The sequence below is a fragment of the Microcaecilia unicolor genome, chromosome 9, assembly GCF_901765095.1.
Source record: "Microcaecilia unicolor chromosome 9, aMicUni1.1, whole genome shotgun sequence".
In the NCBI taxonomy this organism is placed as follows: domain Eukaryota; kingdom Metazoa; phylum Chordata; class Amphibia; order Gymnophiona; family Siphonopidae; genus Microcaecilia; species Microcaecilia unicolor.
Window position 1 is genome coordinate 205,706,927 of NC_044039.1, and position 21,754 is coordinate 205,728,680.

At 41.9% G+C, this 21,754-nt stretch overlaps 1 protein-coding gene across 1 annotated transcript in view; it reads left to right on the forward strand.

Annotated features, from left to right (window-relative positions):
- The window catches only part of BTBD7 (BTB domain containing 7), a 143,395-nt gene that overhangs the window by 99,904 nt on the left and 21,737 nt on the right, over positions 1 to 21,754 (forward strand). Inside the window, 3 exon segments of the mRNA XM_030215226.1 lie at positions 2,798 to 2,958; positions 13,935 to 14,078; positions 20,136 to 20,325. Of these exon segments, the coding sequence (XP_030071086.1) occupies positions 2,798 to 2,958; positions 13,935 to 14,078; positions 20,136 to 20,325 (495 nt within the window).

A 21,754-nucleotide genomic window follows, 5' to 3' on the forward strand; every position in this document is an offset into this window, starting at 1 on the left:
TTTTTGTAATTTTATGAAGACCTCAGCTGGGTTATTTCATGAAACAGTATACTTATAGTCCATTGAAGTAGTACCCCCAAGTCGTCACTGGTCTTCGGGGTTTTTTTGTGTGTGTATATAAACTTATCACTTATCTTTCTAAACCGTCTTTTTATATATATATATATATATATATATATATATATACACATACATACAGTGCAATCCGCTTAAGTGCAAGGGTCTGGGACCAAAGAAATGCATGCAGTTAACCGGAGCGTGCACTTAACTGTTGTGACCCAAAGAAACTTGACATCTGATAAACATATGTACAGTACTGTTTATTATTATACGTACAGTATACAGTCTCCGTTAACGGACAGGCTTACTTGAAGTAATCAGTTATAGTCCTCTGTACACTAATGAGTCTGTGAGTTCTATAGACTACGTCTGCCAGGCGGTAAAAACTGTCATAGCACTGACATCCAGTGGCCTTCAGATAGGCTCGCACGGTGTTGAGACTCTCCAGCGCTCTTGCAAAAGTGACAGGTGGAGGTTGTTGAATTTCATCAGCATGTGCCTCGCTGCTCATTTCATCCTCTGTTTCATCATCAGCCGTTGTTGCCTGCGTTTAGGCGCATATCTCCACATCAGTGCTGTCGTCAGCTGTTTGTAGATCGTAATAAACAGCTATGTAGCGACGAAACTCCTCTTCAGTAACACCGGCTGGGATATCAATAACCTGTTCGTCTGACACGTTTGCAACAGCTGCATCCCCCTCCACATCCTTAACAAAGCTTGCCCGCTTCTGGAAGTCCACGATGGTTGCCTGTGTAACATGATTCCAGGCTTCTTTCTGCATATGTAGGGAATCCAACAGTGATAGATTACGAGCCAGTTCAACAACACGTTTATCTTTGCCAATCTGGTCATCCATAACGCTCATCAGAGTGGCGGAACTGTAAGAATTTAACACTGGCTGAACGAATAGAAGTTCTTAAAAAAATTAGAAAACAAACAGTCAAGCATCTATTGCTAAAGAATATGGTGTCAATCCCAGTCAAATTTCACATGTCTTGAAGCAGAAAGACCAGCTTCTGGAAGACTGGCAAAACAATACAAATCCACAATAGAAATTAAAACAGGCGGGAAAAGCTGAGGAGGTAGAAGATGCTCTTCTTCGGTAGTTTTCTCGAGTCAGGAGCAGACAGTTTCCTGTTAGTGGTCCACTGCTTATGGAAAAAGCTAACCAGCTAGCTGAGAGTCTTGGACTAACTGAATTCATAGCCACTGTTGGATGATTGGAAAGATAGAAGAAGAGGAAGAACATAAAATTCAAGAAAACAGCATGGTGAGAAACAAGACGCTGATAACTTTGGTGCTGAAAATTGGGTGGTTTCAGTTCTTCCTACCATCTTGAACGAGTTTGCAGCTCGTGACATTTTCAATGCTGACGAAAACGGTCTCTACTGGCGAGCGATTCCTGATGGAACACTTGCATTCAAACATGCCAAAACTACTGGAGGTAAAACGTCGAAGGACCGACTGACGATCCTCCTTTGCTGCAATATGGATGGGAGTGAGAAGTTGGAACCCCTCGAAATTGGAAAGAGCAAACAGCCCCGTTTCTTCAAGAAAGTTAAGCGACTTCCTGTGTCATACGAGGCTAACGCAAATTCATGAATGACTGGGGAAATTTGGAAGCAGTGGCTAAAGAAGTTAGACACTAGAATGCGGACACAAAAGCGTCAGACTTTGTTGCTTTGTGATAATTGTGCTGCACACAGGGATGATGTCAGGCTGTCTAACGTCAAGGTGGTCTTCCTGCCACCAAACACTACCTCTCTGATCCAACCTATGGATCAGAGCATAATAGCCAATTTCAAACAACATTATCGGGCTCTTGTGCTACATCATCTGATGAGCGTTATGGATGACCAGACTGGCAAGGATAAAAGTGCTGTTGGATTCTCTACATATGCAGAAAGAAGCCCGGAATCATGTTACACAGGCAGCCATTGTGAAGCTACAAGCGGGCAAGCTTTATTAAGGATGTGGAGAGGGACAAAACAGATGCAGCTGTTGCAAATGCGTCAGATGAACAGGTTATTGACATCCCAGCCGGTGTTACTGAAGAGGAGTTTCATCGCTACATAGCTGTTGATTACGATCTACAAACAGCTGACGACAGCACTGATGTGGAGATATGCGCCTACACACAGGCAACAACGGCTGATGATGAAACAGAGGATGAAATGAGCAGCGAGGCACATGCTGACGAAATTTAACAACCTCCACCTGTCACTTTTTGCAAGAGCGCTGGAGAGTCTCAACACCTTGTGGGCCTATCTGAAGGCCACTGGATGTCAGTGCTATGACAGTTTTTACCGCCTGGCAGACATAGTCTATGAAAGTCACAGACCCATTAGTGTACAGAGGACTATAACCGATTACTTCAAGTAAGCCTAACGTCAGTTAACGGAGACTGTATACTGTATGTATAATAATAAACAGTACTGTACATATGTTTATCAGATGTCAAGCTTCTTTGGGTCACAGCGGTTAAGTGCACGCTCCAGTTAACTGCATGCATTTCTTTGGTCCCAGACCCTTGCACTTAAGCGGATTGCACTGTATATGCCTGGGTGTGCTGAAGGTCTGACGCGAGTCATTTGTTTTTTTAGTTATGACATATTCCTGTTACAGTAAAGCAAAAACAATCTTGTCACCCACTCACTGGAATAAAAACCTGGGTATGTCTTCCAGTTCCAAACATTTATTCATCTGGAAATCCTATCTTTATTTCCCATCTGTTCAGAGCCTAATTTGCTGAGTGGGACCGCTCACAGCGTGAACAAACGAGGTGTAAAGAGGCGGGACCTAGACGTTGAGGAGCTGAGGGAGATCCTGTCTTCTCTGTTACCTTTTGTCCGAATTGAACACATCTTGCCCACTAATAGTGAAGTGTTGAGTGATTCAGTAAGTTAATTTTCAGTACTGGACAATGCAATGTGGCAAAGCAAATTAATACCTTCAAAAAGTGAATCAGGCAAAATAACCTGTTATTGCTGTAAATCAGCACACAATACCATAATAACTAAGTGGCATTGAAAAGAGGGAAAAGACTTCAGTTGGCTATTCCTTTGTTGCCCATTCAAGTGGGTTGCCATAAATTCTATCACTTTTCAGTTTTTTCCATATATTTGTGTTTTAAAAACTTAAAAAATATTTTTTAAGTTTTTAAAACAATTATCAAATATATTATTTTAATACCAGTGAATGTACCCTAAATTCTTCATATAAATGTTATCTCTGGAATTCATCACCCAATGGAGGCCTGCTGTTTTGGTTTCAGGCTTCATCAGGGTGTTAGCAAGATCCTACTAACTCAACTAATTTCTAACACCTAATCAAAAAGACAAAAGAAATCAACATGTCTATGTATTTAAAAATCCTTATTTTCATCAAAATATCACAACCACTGCTATTCTTTATCTTTCCCATATATGCAAAATAACACCACAAGCTTTTATATGTACTGTTTGTTTTCAGAATCAACAAATCATCTTTTTTGTTGCATCACTCACAAAAAGTATTCCATTCTATCTTCATATTTATTCCGCTTGGCTCTATGCTTTTTAAACTGATAATCTGTTTTGCTTTTGTTGTAGGTATCTTGAGTCTCTGTTGCCACCCATTTATACTCTGGGTATATAGGCCAAAATAAAGCATTTCAGTGATTCAGTCTCATGCTGTTATTGCAAACAGTGCTTTACTAATGATGCCTCTTCTTTTGTCTTATTAAAGCAGCAACAATGTTCTGATTTCTAGTTTAGGCGGGTAACAACAATTACATTCATAATAAAACAAGAAAAAAAATAAGGCAAAACACATAACAAAAATAATTAAATATATTACTAGAGCCAAATAAGGCAAAACCCACAAAAAAATTAAATACCAGAGCCAAACATTTAAGGTTGGCTAAAAACCTACCATAGACATAGTCATAGTATAACCTGAACACCAGCCTATGTAAATTATCTAATCTTCTAATAAATATTAAGGTGTAGAACTCAAAATACTGGCAAATGCCTGTCTAAATAGATGAGCTTTAAGCCGATTATGAGAAGCACCTACGGTGGGGATTTGTCTTACATCCGATGGTAGTGCATTCCACAATGCTGAAGCAACAACATCAAAAAATGGGTGTGTCAATATTCCTCCAGGCATATTTGCCTCAAAGAGAGAGTATAAGCAAAAGGTCTTTATCAGCAGAATATGACGCTCTTGATGGGCAGTAAATTTTCAGTAAAGTTGCAAAAACCAACAGGACCTCGTGATTCAATGATTTGAAAATCAGCATAAGATTTTTAAAAAATGTAAAGTAGCCAAATCAGGGCAAATGTGATCAAAACATGTTAAACCAGAAATCATGTATGTGGCTGTATTCTGGCCTACTTGATGGTAAGCCTAAGTATAAAGCATTACAATAGTCCAAATAGGGCAAAATCCAGATCTTAATTACTGTTCTAAAATTTTTGGGATTTAGCAAGTCACACAAATGATGAGCCAATCTTAAGTTTAAACAAAATTATACAAACTGTTGCCTTCAGCTATGGGCAAAAGGACAAAGTGAAATCTAACCACACTCCTAAATAGCACACATTTTTTAAAAAAGAAATGAATGTTTGCACTATCCATAGAAAACTTTTAGGGCCAAGATGTGAAAGAAGAGGAAGAAAGAAATAGGACTTGTGTCTTATCCATGTTAAGACAGAGACAGTTTGCAGATAACCAGGTTTTAATAGTTTATAAATAAAAACCCAAAAATTCAATGGAAGAAGATAGTGATGTTTTAACAGGAAACAAAAAAACGTGAAGGTCTTCTCTATACAGTCTGTAAGAAACATTCAAATATGAGAATAGTCTGTATATAGGAGCAATGTGGATATTGAACAGCGTTGCTGATAACACAGAACCCTGCAGAACACCAGATGAAATCTCACATCACATCAAGAGGAACTCAGATATTATGCAAACCAATCCAGAACCTGCCTGGCTACTAGGACTGTACTGAATATTTCATTTGGCCCCGAATAGTGCCGGCTGAATAGTGATTTAAATTCGAATATGAATAATCTGTGCTAAATCCTACTGAAATAAACACTTGATCTATGATTTCACGTTGCATCTTTTATTACTTGTTAAGTTAAAGCTCAGTGCCCATTATTCGTATTTGGCCGAATAGTAAAATACACCAATTGATCTTAATGTGCTAAAACAAAATTTTACGATTCACTGTGTCAAATGCAGCGGAAGTATCAAGGGTAACCATGAAGTACTCTATCCCCTATCAAATCCAGTTCCTAAGTGCATGATAATTCAGTATTATATTTTGGATGAAATTCAAGTTGGGACTGCACCAATATCTCACTGGTGTCAACATCCTGCAACTGTGAGAGCACCACCTTTTCAATCACTTTGGAAAGAAAAGATAAAAAATGATGTGGGATGATAACTATCAGGAAACTGAGAATCTAATTTACTTCAACAGCGGACAAACAAATTCCATTTTCAAGCAATCTAGAAATTTATCTTCCACCAAAGATTTATTGATTAACAAAGTCAGAGGAACAAAGATAACGTTTTTGAGAGTCTTCAGATCACACTTCTTGTTTAAAGAAGAAATTATTCCTTGAACTTGCTCAGTTGCATCCAGAGTCCTAACATGCATTCTCAGATGTTGACAGAGTTAATAAGAAGATATGAAGTAGAATCAAAAGACTGTATGATACATGTAAACTTATTTTGAAATGGACCTCAGCCATGTCAAATTCCTACAGATTTCTTATTAAGTTTAGGCAAGCTAGCTCTGAAAGAAAATTATTTTATATCCCAACAAGATATATATTATTTCAGGTACAACTATGGGTGCTGTATTTGTGCAATCAATTGCCAATTTATATAAAGGTTGAATGAAAAGTAATGCCTCCACCTCCATACCTTCTGTTTAAATATAGATATTACGGTGAATAAAAAATGAAAATAATGCTTCAAACTTGCTTTTTTATTACTTGTACTTACTTTTCTTCATAGTCATCTCCACTCACCACACATTTCTGCTAACGATGGACAAGTTTTTGAAAGCCATTGCGAAAGAACTGCATATCTTGTCTCTTCAGCCAGTCGCTCACAGTCCTTTCCACCTCTTCATTCAAGTAAAACAGATGCCCCTGAAGGTATTCCTTCAGTTTTGGAAAAAGATGTAAATTACATGGCGCTAAGTCTGGAGTGGATGGGGTAAAACTGTAAGACCCATCTCCACAGTTGCTTCTGTGGTGTTGCTTTGTGAGGCCTATCGTTGTCATGTTGCAACAAAATTTCCTCCTTGTACTTCTGAACTCTTCCCAATCATTCTTTCAAAGTTTTCAGTGTTCCAATGAAAATCTTCTGAGTTGATGGTTGTACCAGGTTCAAGGAAATCCATGTGAGCAATACCATCCATGTCCCAAAAGACTGTAACCATGATTTTTCCTGCAGAGGGCTATGTTTTGAAATTTTTTTTTCCTTTGTTGTGATATTCATGGATTGGTGCTTTTTTTAATTTTTTTTTTTTGGTTCTTGAGAACATAAGAATAGCCATGCTAGGTAAAACCAATGGTTCATCTAGCACAGTATCATGCTTCCAACAGTGACCAATCTGGGTCACAAGTATGTGGCAGAAACCCAAATAGTAGCAACATTCCATGCTACTGATCCCAGGGTAAGCAGTGGCTTTCCCCATGTCTTTCTCAGTAGCAGACTATGGACTTTTCCTCCAAGAACTTGTCCAAACTTTTTTTAAGCCGATATACTAACTGCTGTTCCCACTTCCTCTGGCAATAAGTTCTAAAGGGCCTGTGATGGCAGAAGAAACATGTTGGAACAATGCACTTCTCACAAAAATATATTGTCTAAGCGGGAAAGTATGTGGTGTGCTCGAGATGTATGGGTGAAATCCCTCTTTTCGGGATGCAGAAGCCTCCAGGGGTCTAACAAATCAAGGGCACTACTAAAAGTATGTAACTTGCCATCACCTCCCCAGTACCCCCCAAGGACCCTGTCAAGGTACCTGAGGAGCAGTACAGAGAGGGGGTCCACCACCAAGTTCATATCCCCTGCACTCCACAATACTTATGTCAGCTTTGTGCCGTTTCAAAGACCCTAAAATTTTTGTATGTTTTATAGGCGAAGTGATCCCACCTACATTCCAAAAGATAATCCATGCATTGCAGTTAGTAGTGCCACTCGGTGGCCTTGACTGAAAAGACATGCTTTGACAGACCAAATCCATGGATCTCCAGTTTCCAGGTGCCTAGCCTCACCCAGAAACAAACAAAGTGGGGGCATCCCAGCATATTGAAAGTCAAGATCCCCAAGTTCCAACCCTAACAGCCCTAGCCAACAGTACAAAGATTTCCAAACCTTCCCCAGAACTACACCCACGCAGCACCCCACCCAAAATCCCCCTAAGCCTCCATCCCTCGTCATCCCCTTCCCCAATCACCCCCCAGACATCCCACATCTCTGTGTGGTAAAAAGGAGACCCACATTTGGTGGATGGGGTCCCATACCCCACCAGTCCACCAATGATACCTTGTAACAGCCAAATCAACCAGACAAGTTGAAGCCCCCCTCCAAACTGACTGTGAATATAAACACAAAGCTAATAATACTGAATGGCAAATCCAGATCTTGTAGTAATTAGACAGGCAAGTCCACTGTCCATCTATCAAGTCTTAGTCTCTGACGATTCCTGCAGCCAATTCAAACAATCCTGTGCTGCATTAGGGATGTTGTAAGTTTGTCACTTCCCATTGTGGTATATTTTAAGAAGCGCAAGATAAGATATAAAAGTATAAAACAAATTTGTTTAACGTGTTATGCTGAACAAATAGGTAAATGTCTGCAGGCGCTCCTGCAAAATCATTGAGTAGTCTTGAAATATTTTAACCAGCACCCCATCGTATTATAGAAAGTCCCTCTTTTGCTTGAAGCAACATACGTACTCAAACATTTGACTACATGTAGTAGAGATCAAGTCATATATATCACAATGTGTCTGTCATGAAATGCCTAGCCACCCACCTGGAGCTACCCTGCAGCCACTTAGAGGGTCTATCCCCAGAACAGCTCAGGTCCGCCTGCACCTGCCACTTGTGCTCTGCACTAGCACCCTTCTCCCACCGACTGGGTCCCAATTTCCTCTGGGTGAATCTCCCGCTCTCAAGGTGTTCTCAGTGATTTCTAGGTTCCTGGGGTCACACTCCCAGTGGTCCCACAGTTCCTGGAAAGCACTCACAGACCCAACACACAAACCACCAGGATTCTTAATCAATAGCAGGTAACTGAAATATGGTTCAATTATAACACTATCTAAATAGTACCAGGGGAGATCAGGACATATAACTGTTCACAGGGCCTCAGCAAAGAGATCCTTCTCTCTTTTCTCCCTGGCTAAGACTGGAGGAAAAACCAGTACATTACTAGATGAATTGAGCTCCTGGGCCAATCGGAGCCCAGAACAACAAGTTTTAAAAGTAGCTGGCCACATTACTGCAGGTTATCTGTGTTAACTAAAGAGGGAACAGTCAGTTCTAACAGCTTTAAACATAAACATGCACCACCTAGAGAAATACACTTCAAAAATCAAGGCAGTTTTACAGGCTTACAACCCACAGTTTTGTCACAGTGTCCATATGTCAGAAAACCTTCATGTTCATTTAGACAAAGGATATCTGAACATACTTACTGCCTTAAGAAGAGAAAAGAGGAAGCTCTATTACTAAAACATTGTTTAAAATATCAGCATGTGTTTGAATCGCTGAAATGTTTTATTTTAGTTACGTACCCCAAGTAGAAAGAGGTGGCAACAGACTTAAGGTTGATACAACAAGAAAAAAAAATAGATTTTCACGTTTAAAAGCACGGTGCCAAATAGATGAAATGTAAATATATAATGGAATGCTTTTTTTGATGGTGATGAAACGAAATGCACCGAGGGTCCCTTTTACAAAGGTGCGCTAGCATTTTTAGCGTGTGCGAAAAATTAGCACACACTGCATTGATGCCCATAGGAATATTATGGGCATCTATATGGTTAGTGTGTGCTAACTTTTATTGTTGCTCTAAAAACGCTAGCACACTTTTGTAAAAGACCCCCACAAATGAGGTGGCTAGTCTGTGTCATTTGGTGGTGGAACCAATGAGATAATTTGTTGATTCTGAAACCAAATAGTATCTATAAAAGCTCGTGGGACTATTTTTTTTACATATGGAAAGATGAAAATTAGAAGCAGCTGAGTAGGTGACATTTTGATGAAGATAAGGATTTTCAAATACAGAAACAGCAAAATTAAGGCAGATAAAGACCATATGTGGTCTGTCTAGTCTGCATCTACTCTCCTGTTCACTCCCGTAGAGATCCTATGTACTTGTTCCAAACTTTCTTAAATTCAGATATTTTCGTTTCCACCACCTCCACCTGGAGGTTGTTCCACAAATTCACCACTCTTTCCCTTTAGGAAAATGCTCAAGACCCATCTCTTCAAGACAGCCTACCCGCCTGACCCTACTTAACTAAACTCTTCCTCCTAACTTCGGTCCATGATTTTTACACCTTGACTATATTTTCCAATCTCTTCTTCCCTTATCTTTTCCTATCAATCCTTTGCCCTTTATCTTTCCTCTCCATCTCTTCACCCCTCCCAACTCCATTCTCCTTTTGCTTTTCCTACCTTGTTTGCCCCGACACGCTTAATTCACTTATTCCCCAAAACCCCACTCTCACTACATTTACTACAGTTCATAATATTCTCTTTAAAAACTGTGATTTTAATTTGTAATTTACTATGTAAACCGCATTGAGCCTGCAATGTGTGGGAAAGCGCAGGGTACAAATGTAATAAATAAATAAGTATTTCTTCAGGTTACTTCTGGGTCTATCCCTTTTCACCTTCATCCTATGCCCTCTCATTCCAGAGCTTCCTTTCAGTTGAAAAACACTTGCCTCCTATGCATTTATGCCAGATAGGTATTTAAACATCTCTATCATATCTCCCCTCTCTTTAAGTACATAAGTAATGCCACACTGGGAAAAGACCAAGGGTCCATCGAGCCCAGCATCCTGTCCACGACAGCGGCCAATCCAGGTCAAGGGCACCTGGCAAGCTTCCCAAACGGACAAACATTCTATACATGTTATTCCTGGAATTGCTGATTTTTCCCAAGTCCATTTAGTAGCGGTTTATGGACTTGTCCTTTAGGAAACCGTTCAACCCCTTTTTAAACTCTGCTAAGCTAACCGCCTTCACCACTTTCTCCGACAACGAATTCCAGAGTTTAATTATACGTTGGGTGAAGAAAAATTTTCTCCGATTTGTTTTAAATTTACTACACTGTAGTTTCATCGCATGCCCACTAGTCCTAGTATTTTTGGAAAGCGTGAACAGACGCTTCACATCCACCTGTTCCACTCCACTCATTATTTTATATACCTCTATCATGTCTCCCCTCAGCCATCTCTTCTCCAAGCTGAATAGCCCTAGCCTCCTTAGTCTTTCTTCATAGGGAAGTCGTCCCATCCCCACTATCATTTCTTCCAAAGTATACTTATTGACCTCTTTGGCTATCACCATACGCTTTATGATGAAGACCACTGACTATTTTAGTAGCCACCCTCTGAACTGACTCCATCCTGTTTATATCTTTGTGAAGGTGCGGTCTCCAGAATTGTACATAGTATTCTAAATGAGGTCTCGCCAGAATCATACAGGGCATCATCACCTCCTTTTTCCTACTGGCCATTCCTCTCCCAATGCGAGCATCCTTCTAGCTTTGGCTGTTGCCGATTAGTTGAATCAAGAGGACCTTGCTGACACCCCTGACGAAGCCTGGAAGTGAAATGGCAGGGCTCTATTGGGTGATGAACTCCAAAGATGATGATAATCATATAAAGAATGAATTTAAGATAAATTGTGAGAATAATATATTTGATAATCAGTTTTATAAATTGAAGAAAAATATTTCTTAAATATAAATGAATTGAAAAAGGCAGGGTTTGTTTGGGGGTTTTTTAAGTCCAATAATTGAACTTATGAAATTTAATTTGAATGGATAACAACTGAAGTCTTTTTTCCTCATTTCATTTTCATTTAGCTACTGTATTTGAGCAAGCGTTCTTGTTTAACAGAGGACACTGATAACACAATACTGTTTGTGGGACAGCGGGAGCAAGTCTGGTTTATTTGTCCATACACTTAATTGATCTAGAATTTAACTTATATGTGAAGAATGAACTATATTTAGGAATTAACAAATTTGAATTTAGGAATAGACACTGCAGGCAATTACTTTTGGTGCCAGATTTTGATAAAGCCTGGAACATTTTCACTAGAACCATGCCTCCATCTGGTTCTACAGCTTGACCTCTAAAGCAGGCCTTGACAAATTGTCTTAGAATCTGGGAGCTAGATTTGGAATGACTGACAATTAAAAGAAAAAATTATGAGCATTTATCAATCACCCAGTCATAATGTGCTCAAAATGAGGTACAGCAAGCTACTTATTACAAAAGTAGTTAAAACCTTTGTTGATGGAGCAGACTACAGTAATCTAATTGGAATAAGAGGTAAAGGTTTAGGTGATGTACTCAGAAAGGGACAGATTTTGGTGCCAACCATCTGCTCCCAGCTGCTACAGCCTCTCTGATGATGGAGAGAGATGCTTTAGACTGCAGTTGCTGGGGTGGGAGGACAGTGGAGAGAGTCTAATTCTGTTTCTGCTGTAGGCAGGTGGACAGTGGACTAGTTCTGAGGCTGCACTCTCCACCTACCCCCAGCAAGCACATCCTCAGCCACTCCCTATTTACCCACCCACCTGTCTCCAGCAGACTCATCTTTAGCCTCCTTGGCAACAGAGCGAGGCTTTAGGCTCTTCTAGCTGGAGCAGTGGGCGAAAAGGTAAAGTTTTCTCCACTGGAGGTGAGTGGAACTGCACCCAGCCTCCCTCAGAAGGTGCAGGTTCAGCTTCTCTCCATCATCCACCCACCCTCAGCAGCTGCAGCTTAAGCCCTCCTTATTGCTCATCTACCCATTCTCAGCAGCCCAGCCTAAAGCCTCTTCATAAACCACACACCTCTGCAGCAGCAACCTCTCTGAATCTCTCCTCCACCCTAGCATAAGAATCTCTGTCCCTCTTTTCTGCTCCCCCTCCCCTCTAATCTCCTAATTAAGTGTGTGGGGCCCCTTCTGCTCCTAATCTCCTCATTAAGAAGTCCCCAGTGTTTCTGTCCCTCCTCCATGGTGGACACCCCTAGCTTCCTTTCTCCCTTCTTCATCTCCCTGCAAGACCCCCCTTCAATTTTCTTTCTGTTCCTCTCTCATACCCCTCCTCAGAACACACATCCCCATTGCTCTTTCCTAAACCTCCTCCTCCACCCATAAAGACACCCAAGATCTCTCTCGCATCCCCCCAGCACACAGACTCAGTAGTTTCTCTGAACCCTCTCCCCAGCCTATACCCCCCATAAATCCTTTCAACCACCTCAATGCACACACCACTATAGCTCATTCAAACCCCTCCCCACCCCAGCAGTCACAGTACTGTAGCTGGCTCTCAAACCCCCCTTCCATCCTCCCCCCAATACACTTCTGCAGTTCTCGTGCTTTCTCTCTCTCAGCACTCAAAACATTACCCACATCTCTCCCTCCCCACCAGCAGTATCTCGGGTCTGCACATCCACACCTCGCCCATAATGCCTCCAACTCGCCCTCCTCGCCTCCCTTTGGTTGCTCTGATATGCACACCTTCCACGGCATTCCCCAGCTTACCTTCCATCTCTTCTATTCTCAGTACGTTTTAAGCAGAAATGGAAGAAGAGGAAAACACAGCTGTTTGTTGAACCTTATTGGCTCTGCCTGCTAAATTGGAACCATAGGGCTCTACGGTGTCTCATGCGGTTCAAATTCAATAGGCAGAGTCACGTGCCATAGAAGGAGCTTGCTGCTCTACATGCAGCTGCTCTCCTCTTCTTTCTCTTCTGCCAAAAAGCACTGGGGAGAAAGGAAATGAAGGAGGGTAATCCGGGGGTTGTTTGGGAAGGGGAAGCAAGTACGAGGTGGGGGGGGGTAGAGCTGGGTGTGTGACTGATGGGGGGGGGGGGGGAGAGAGGAAGGGCAACAGAACCATGATGTGTGCTTTACACAGCCTTGATGCTGCTGCCCATATGTCCTGCTTAACACTAAGAAATGTAGGCTCCAGATCTGATTTTTTATTTTTTTTTTAGCAGCCATGGTGACCTGGTTCCTAGGGTTTGTCAAGCCCTTTTAGAGGGATGCTGGTGCCTCAGCAGCCACTTTGAAAAGAAAAATTAGTGTTAGGCCTATAAGCCCTCATCCCTTATGAGTTTTCTTGGCTTCTGAATATACAAGGGTTCACCAACCCCACACTGAATTTTCTTTTTGAAGTTGCTGATTCTCAAGTACGACTGACATCCCTCTAGAGGAAAAGCAGTGCAGAGACTGGGAGGTGGGAGGTGAGAACCTGGGAAGGGATGATTAAGAAGAGGAGGGAAGCAGGACCTACCCACTGTTCTTCAGGTTGTTTGTGGGCGTCTACAATTTACTACCAGCCCTGATACTTAAACCATTTATTTGTTTTGTTACTTCCAAAACATACCCTTATTTATCTGTAAGTATCATTAGTATACAATTATTAATTATTGATAATGGTGCAATGAGTGAGCATGAGTGTAGTTAATGTTATAAATTCATTGCACCTTTCATATCCAGAGCAAGTTTAAAAGCAGCCAGGTTTGGGATAGAGGATAGATGTAATGCAGAAGAAAAGAATTATTTCTTGCATTGTGTTAAAACATTTTTCAGTAGCATTTTTTTGTCCATATGTGTCATTCACAGATGAAGAGAAGCTTGATCAGTACACCTCCATCAGACATGCTACCAACAGCTGAAGGTGGAAAATCAAATGCCTGGTTGCGGCAGAAAAATGCAGGGATTTATGTTCGACCTAGACTGTTCTCACCTTATGTGGAAGAGGCTAAGGTAATAAGACAGAAATAATGATTTAGTCACTTTTCAATCTGACGAAAACTATTTTCTTAGCATCAGCTCCACTGTTTTGAACCAATGGGTGTTATCCCTTTCTACCAGCAGATGGCGGTAGAGAAAACTGAATTCTGCCAGTGACATTACCAGCATAAGCAGAATTGCTCCCTGAAGCAATCCAGTATTTTTCTCTACCTTCAGCAGGTGATGTTGTGCTGATGATGCTCCTGTCCTTAGCATAGCTCCCTGCTCTGCTGGCTACAGCTGCACAGCATGGTCAAGCCTAATGGCCGCTCTCAAGTCATAGTCTCAGGATTGTACCTGGTTGAGCTTTGAACGTGACTCTGCAGTCCCCAGTCTCACTTCTTAGTGCCACTATGTGAGGCTTTGGCTTAGTCCTGCAGTGCCTTGCCCAAGGGGTGCAGCTCCCCATCCCCCACCCTTATTTCCTTTCACCCCGTTAGGGTGTACGCCCCACAGGCTTCCTCTTACAGCTCCCAGGTTTTCCAAAAGTGCTCCCTTTGGCAGCACATATACCCCCCCCCCCCCCCCCCCCCAAAAAAAAAAAAAATAATAATAATAAAATGAATTCAATTGACCTGGCTAGCTTCATGCCCTTTGTCAGGGGCTAATGCTATTTAAAGTACTAAGTAGAGAATTTCCATCTAGGTGCATGTAGGTAGCCGGGAACTCCAGATATGCTGGAGCCCTGGGCCAAGGTAGGGCATCTGTCGTGGGGTAGGGCATGCTGGTGTCGCACACTGCACAACCTTCAGAGTCAGCAGCTGAGCAGGGGCAGACCTGCCAAGTCTCCCACATTGAGCGGGAGACTCCCACTTTGGCGGGTCATCTCCCGCCAAAGTGGGAAATTCTCCCACTTATGCTGAGACAGACTGCCACTACTGCTTCTCCTGATGAGCAGCATCAGCGGCAAAACAACAGAAAGCAAGCACAGAGCCGCAGCCTTCAGGCACTCGCTGTCTGCTCTGCCAGTCCTCTGCCCCCGCTGACATCAACTTCCCTTTTTCGGGGCAGAAGACTGGTAGAGCTGACAGCATGTGCCTGAAGGCTGCAGCTTTACGCTCGCTTTCTGTTGTTTTCCCGCCACTGCTGCTCATCGAGAGAAGCTGCAGTGGCTGGAGGAAACAGAAGGTACCAAGGGGAAGGAGAACGGAAGGGAAGGAGGTGCATGGAGAGAGAGGCAGGAGATGCTAAATGACGAGAGGGGAAGAAAAATGATAGAAAAGTGGGGACGCTGCAGGGATAAAGAGAGGGAAAGAGAGAGATGATGAGTGGATGGGGAGAGTAAGAGTGGATACAGTGGATGGAAAAGAGCTGTGGAGAGAGGTGCTGGGTAGAAGGATTGAGGATAAAGGGGAAGACCATGGCTGGAAGGATGGAGAGAGAAAGGAGAGAAGGTGCTGAACAGAAGGAGGAGGGAGAGAAAGAAGGAAGATGCTGGAAGGATGGGAGAAAGAGGGGAGACACTGGATGAGAAAATGCAGAAGGAAGACACTGGAAGGATAGAGAGAGAACGAGGGAAGGCGCTGGATGGATGGGTAGGACAAAAAAGATGGAAGGTCAGGGAGAGAAAGAGAAATGATGCTGGATGGAAGGATGGGGAGAGAAAGAGGGAAGACGCTGGATGGACCAGTAGGAAAAGAAAGAGGGGAGACTGGACGGAAGGATGCAGAAAGAAAGTGAGGAGACACTGGAAGGATGGAGATAAAGAGGAAATGTTGAATGGAAAAGGGTAGAGAGAGACTGGATGGAAAGAAGAGGGAGATTGAGGGAGACACTGGATTGAAGGATCGGGAGAAAGGGTAGATGTTGGATGGAAGGATGAGGAGAGAAAGGGAAGATGCTGGATGGAAGGGTAAGGAGAGAAAGAGGAAATATGCAGGAAGGAAGGGTAGGAAGAGAAAGAGGGAAGACAGTGGATGGAAGGGTAGTGAAAGAAAGAGAGGAGATACTGGATGAAAGGATAGGGAGAGAAAGGGGGAGACACTGGAAGGATGGGAAAAGAAAGGGAAGATGCTGGAAGGGTAGGGAGAGAGAGGGCATATGCTGGATGAAAAGGGGGAGAGGATAAAGTTAGCAACAGACTGGAGAATAAGAGGAAGGAGGCATAGGGGAGAACAAGGGTGAGGGGAAGGTGAAAAGCCATAAGTACATAAGTATTGCAATACTTGGAAAGACCAAAGGTCTATCAAGCCCAGCATCCTGTTTCTAACAGTGGCCAATCCAGGTCACAAATACCTGGCAAGATCCCAAAAAAGTACAAAACATTTTATACTGCTTATCCCAGAAATAGTGGATTTTCCCCAAGTCTATTTAATAATGGTCTATTGACTTTTCCTTTAGAAAGCCGTCCAAACCTTTTTTTTAAACTCCGCTAAGCTAACCGCCTTTACCACATTCTCTGGCAACGAATTCCAGAGTTTAATTACACATTGAGTGAATTAAATCTGGACAGAGAGGCAGAAAAATAAATTGAAGAAAACTGAAAGAAACAGGAGGGAGAAAAATGACAAATGGACAGGAAACCCTGACAAGAGAGTTAAGATAAGATGAAGGAAAGCAGAAACAAGAGAAAGGGACCAACACAATTGGTAAAAGTAAATGGCCAGACAACAAGGGTAGAGAAAATAAATGTTATTATTAATTTTGGATAAAGTAATGTGGTAGCTGTGTTAATAAAGGTTAATAAATACAAATAAAATGCAAAATAGAAAATAAGATGATACCTTATTGGACTAATTTTAATACATTTTTGACTAGACTTCAGAGACCAACACTTCTTTCCTCAAGTCGGGAGAGGATACCATAACAGCAGCGACCTGACCTGAGGTAGGAGGTTTTGGCCTCTGAAAACTAATGGAAAAAACTATTCTTCGAGGACAAGCAGGCAGCTTGTTCTCACATGTGGTCGACGTCCGTGTCGGCCCAGGAATCGTCATTTTGCAAGCAAAATATAAAAAACGTTTTGCCAGAGTCTTCTGGCACGCGTGCAGCACGCACCGATTTCCTGCCTGTCGCGCGAATGTGTTCCTCAGTTTTATTTTCTCCGCGTTGAGGTGTGGTACAGCTTTTCTGCGCTCCTCTCAGGCCAGGAGGCATCCTGGTCCATCAGCTGCCTGGAGGCCTGGGTGGTCCATCTGGCTCTGCAGGAGTTTCAGCCGATTTTGGAAGGGAAAGTGATCAGAATGCAGTTGACAACACCATGGCAGTGGTGTACATCAACAAGCAGGGTGGTGGTCCTAGAGGCAAAGAGTCTCTATTGGTGGGAAGAGACGCATCTGCAGGCTCTCTCAGCAGCCCATATTACAGGCAAAGACAACGTGCAGGTAGACTTTTTCAGTCTCTGTCTCCTGAATGCAGGAGAATAGAAGCTGGAGCTTCAGGCCTTCCAGCTCCTTGTGGACCGCTAGACACCTCCTCAGTTCGACTTGATGGCGTCCAGAGCCAATGCGAAGGCAGAGTGAAGAGGCTGGTTTAGAATTTTGTAAGGATGGTAGTGTCCGTTTGTTTCTAAAAAAAAAAAAAAAACAGCAGTATTTTTCTCCCAATTGGGAGTTGTTTTCTGCGGTTTCTTTTTTTCAGAACTCCTTCAGAAATCAGTGATTGTAGCCACTTGTGAAAGGTCATCTCTTACGGCCCTCTGTGGCAGTTGAGGTTTCGTTTGTTTAAAAAAAATTTACCTTAAAATTTAGTTCTTTTCTTTCAATGTTCTGAGCAAAATTGCTTTTTGATAGTTACGTATTATATCCATTTTATTGTTTATGTTCTATTTGTGATCCGCTGAGAATTGCTGAGATCATGTGTAATATAAGTATTTTAAATAAATAAATTGAACATAACAGTGGTCTGTCTCACAATTAGCCATCCCCAAAATTTCTTTAAAATATTTTCTTAAAAGAATTTCTAAAGAGAGCAAATGTGTACAGGAAAGAGAAAAATTGCAACTTCCTAGACTTAAACCTGTTCTCTAAAACTTCAATCTGAAAATGCATAGCGAGAGAACATTCTAATTGATAAAGACTATATAGCCTATGTTTTTATCTGCCATCTTTTTCTATCTAGTCTGCCCATTTATACCATCTAAGATTCCTTCCACTCCCTAGAAATCCCATGCTTTTTGGAATTCAGATAGTCTTAGTCTCCACTACCTGCACCAGGAGGCTGTTCCACTCACTTCCCCTATGATGAAGTATTTCTTTAGTTTATTCCTGAGTCTGTCACCTTTCACCTTCATCTTATGCCCACTCATTTCAGAGCTTCCTTTCCATTGAAAGAGACTTGCCTCCTGTTCGTTTATACCATGAATGTATTTAAACGTCTCTATCATGTCTCCTCTCTGCCCCTTTCTTACATTTTTGTGACAAAGACCACTGATCATTTTAGTAGCTGCCCTCTGGACCGACTCCATCCTGTTTATATCGTTTCGAAAGTGTGGTCTGCACAATTGTACACAGTGCTCTAAATAAGGTCTCACCAGAGACTTGTACAGAAGCACTATCACCTTTTTTTTTTTTCCCTTCTGACCATTCCTCTCCCAATGCACCCATGCATCCTTCTGGCTTTTACCGTTACCTCTTCTACCTGTTTGGCCAGCATACGAGCACAACCAAGTCCTGCTGCTCTTTTGTGCATGGAAGTATTTTGCCCCCTCTACTACTCCTTTCAGATTTCTGCAACCCAAATGCATGACCCTGCATTTTTTAACATTAAATCTAAGCTGCCAAATTCTAGACCATTCTTCAAACTGTGCTAGATCTCTTCTCACATTATCTACTCCATCAGGAGTGTGTACCCAATTACATATTTTCGTATCATCTGTAAAAAGGCAAACCTTACCAGACAGGCCTTCTGCGGTAAAAAGGGTCCTGCGCTAGTGGCCGGGGCCCTTTTTGCTGCACGCTGTGGCCCTATTTACTGCAGCAGGTAAAAAGGCCAAAACATGGCATGGCCATGCGGTAAGCTTTCACTTACCACGTGGCTATCAAGGGGCAGCAGTTAATGCCACCCATTGAGGTGGCGTTAAGTTCATCCGGCGGTAGCTCCAGATTAGCATGCGGTAAACCCATGTTGGGCTTACCACCACTCTGTAAAAGGGCCCCTTGTGTCTACCTTTGTTTTAGCTATCTCCTCACAAACACAGTCCTCTGAAAATCATTCAGGGTCTACCACACTATTTGTATTTGTCTTCTGCAGTCCCACTCCCGGCCCTTCATCTGTGAACACAGAACAGATATATTAAGGGGGGATTGCTGATCTTTATCAGTTTCTACATATTCATATCTTTAATAAAAAAAAAAAAAGTCTTGTCCTCCCCATTTTACCGTATTGGCTGTGTTTTTTTTTTTGTTGCATGTTTGCTTTCCTGACTACTTTACTAGCTTCTCTTAGCTTTTCCAGATTCTGAAGACTTGTGTCATCAAGAATTTTATTCTCAGTTTCTTTTTGAATATTTCTATAATTGTTCTTTCACACTGGAAAGTATAGAGTATGTTGTATAGGTCATTGGAACAAACTTCTATCTTAATGCCTTTTGAATTGTATCCTTTATGCAACATAATGTGAAAAACGTACAAAGGTGTGAATATCATTTTTTTTCAAGGTAGTATATAGACTGCTTCCCCAAAGAATATTTGTCTGAAGTGTACAAAATTAAAAACTCAGAACAAAATATGTCTTTTCTCTCTTTATTTATGTGTAAATGTGATTTGTAACTATCTTTTTTTAATTCATAACGCTGATTGTTACGCACCCTGATGACTTGCAGCAGCTACGGCAAAGAGTTTGCTAAGTTGCTGATCGGTTTAATCTTTCAATGTCACTTGTCAGCTGTTTTAAGGTTTAACAGTTTTTATTGAAGAAATAAACCAGACAAGTACAAAGCAATATGAATCAATTTTCATACAGTTCATTTAACATCCCTTCCCATCCAACCCATCCTCCTAATAAAAGCCCCTCCCAGTCCCAACCCTTCCCAGTTTTGTCAGCTGTTTTAAAAATATTTGTCTAGTAACCACACCAACCTTCTTCTTTCAGTCTGTGCTAGATGAGATGATGGTGGAACAGACAGATCTGGTTCGCTTGCGAATGGTTAGAATGTCCAATGTTCCTGATACCCTTTACATGGTAAATAATGCAGTGCCACAGTGCTGTCACATGATTAGCCACCAGCAAATCAGCAGTAACCAATCCAGCCCACCAACAGTTGTAGCAAATGAAATACCAGGTAAGACGATCAACTTAGAATCATGTATGGCATAGGTTGAACAATTAACCTTATGCTGTGTGCTTTCTATTCAGAACAGACCAAAAAGCAGGAGAAGGAAGCAGGCTGAACAGAAAATAGGATGAACAAATTAGTTTTATTGTGGCAATATGTAAACCTCGACATGGCACCGTGCTTCACGGAGAGGGTGGTGGGTGCTTGGAATGCCCTCCCGCGGAAGGTGGTGGAGATGAAAACGATAACGGAATTCAAACATGCGTGGGATAAACATAAAGGAATCCTGTGCAGAAGGAAGGGATCCTCAGGAGCTTAGCCTAGAATGGGTGGCAGAGCTGGTGGTTGGGAGGCGGGGCTAGTGCTGGGCAGACTTATACGGTCTGTGCTGGAGCTGGTGGTTGGGAGGTGGGACTAGTGCTGGGCAGACTTATACGGTCTGTGTTGGGGCTGGTGGTTGGGCGGCGGGGATAATGCTGGGCAGACTTATACGGTCTGTGCCAGAGCTGGTGGTTGGGAGGCGGGGTTGGTGGTTGGGAGGCGGAGATAGTGCTGGGCAGACTTATACGGTCTGTGCCAGAGCCGGTGGTGGGAGGCGGGGATAGTGCTGGGCAGACTTATACGGTCTGTGCCAGAGCTGGTGGTTGGGAGGCGGGGTTGGTGGTTGGGAGGCGGGGATAGGGCTGGCCAGACTTATACGGTCTGTGCACTGAAGAGGACAGTACAAATTAAAAAGTAGCACATATGAATTTATCTTCTTGGGCAGACTGGACCGTGCAGGTCTTTTTCTGCCGTCATCTACTATGTTTACTATGTTTAAGTGCCTGCTTCAGTAGTCTACAATAAAAAAAATATTCGTATAACATACAAATATAAGATTACAAGTAGCTTGAAAATATATTAACATAAAATGGTAAAAGAAATGTGTGAAAAAATATATAAACAGAATATATATATACAATAAGACAAGAGAAACTGAACCAGTGGATATATTAAAAGTGAATTAAGAACACAAATGAATATGTGTTGCTGAAAATTCACATAATTGCATAACATAATAATCTGAATAAAACAACAACTAAATATATGTTACCGATACAAGAACATTTAAAATGCATACATTAATACAAATATAAAAGAGTTATGATAAAAGGTGTACAAATGTACCTGAAAAAAGGGGGAAACTGACCTCGTATTGAAGTTTTCTGCAAAAAAAAATAGGACCTTTGATAATGTGGTTAAATAAGCTGTAGTATATTGTGAAATGGAGAGACTGAGGGCTATTAGTGGTAACACTTTGTCTAAGTGAGAGGAGGTTTGGGAACCTTTTACTTCAAAATGGTCATTTTAATTGCCGTCTGCAGAAGCTTAAGGGGTAATGTGATGGGGTGGTTTTTTTTTGGGGGGGGGGGTGGGGTTGAGTTTCTGTTTTCTA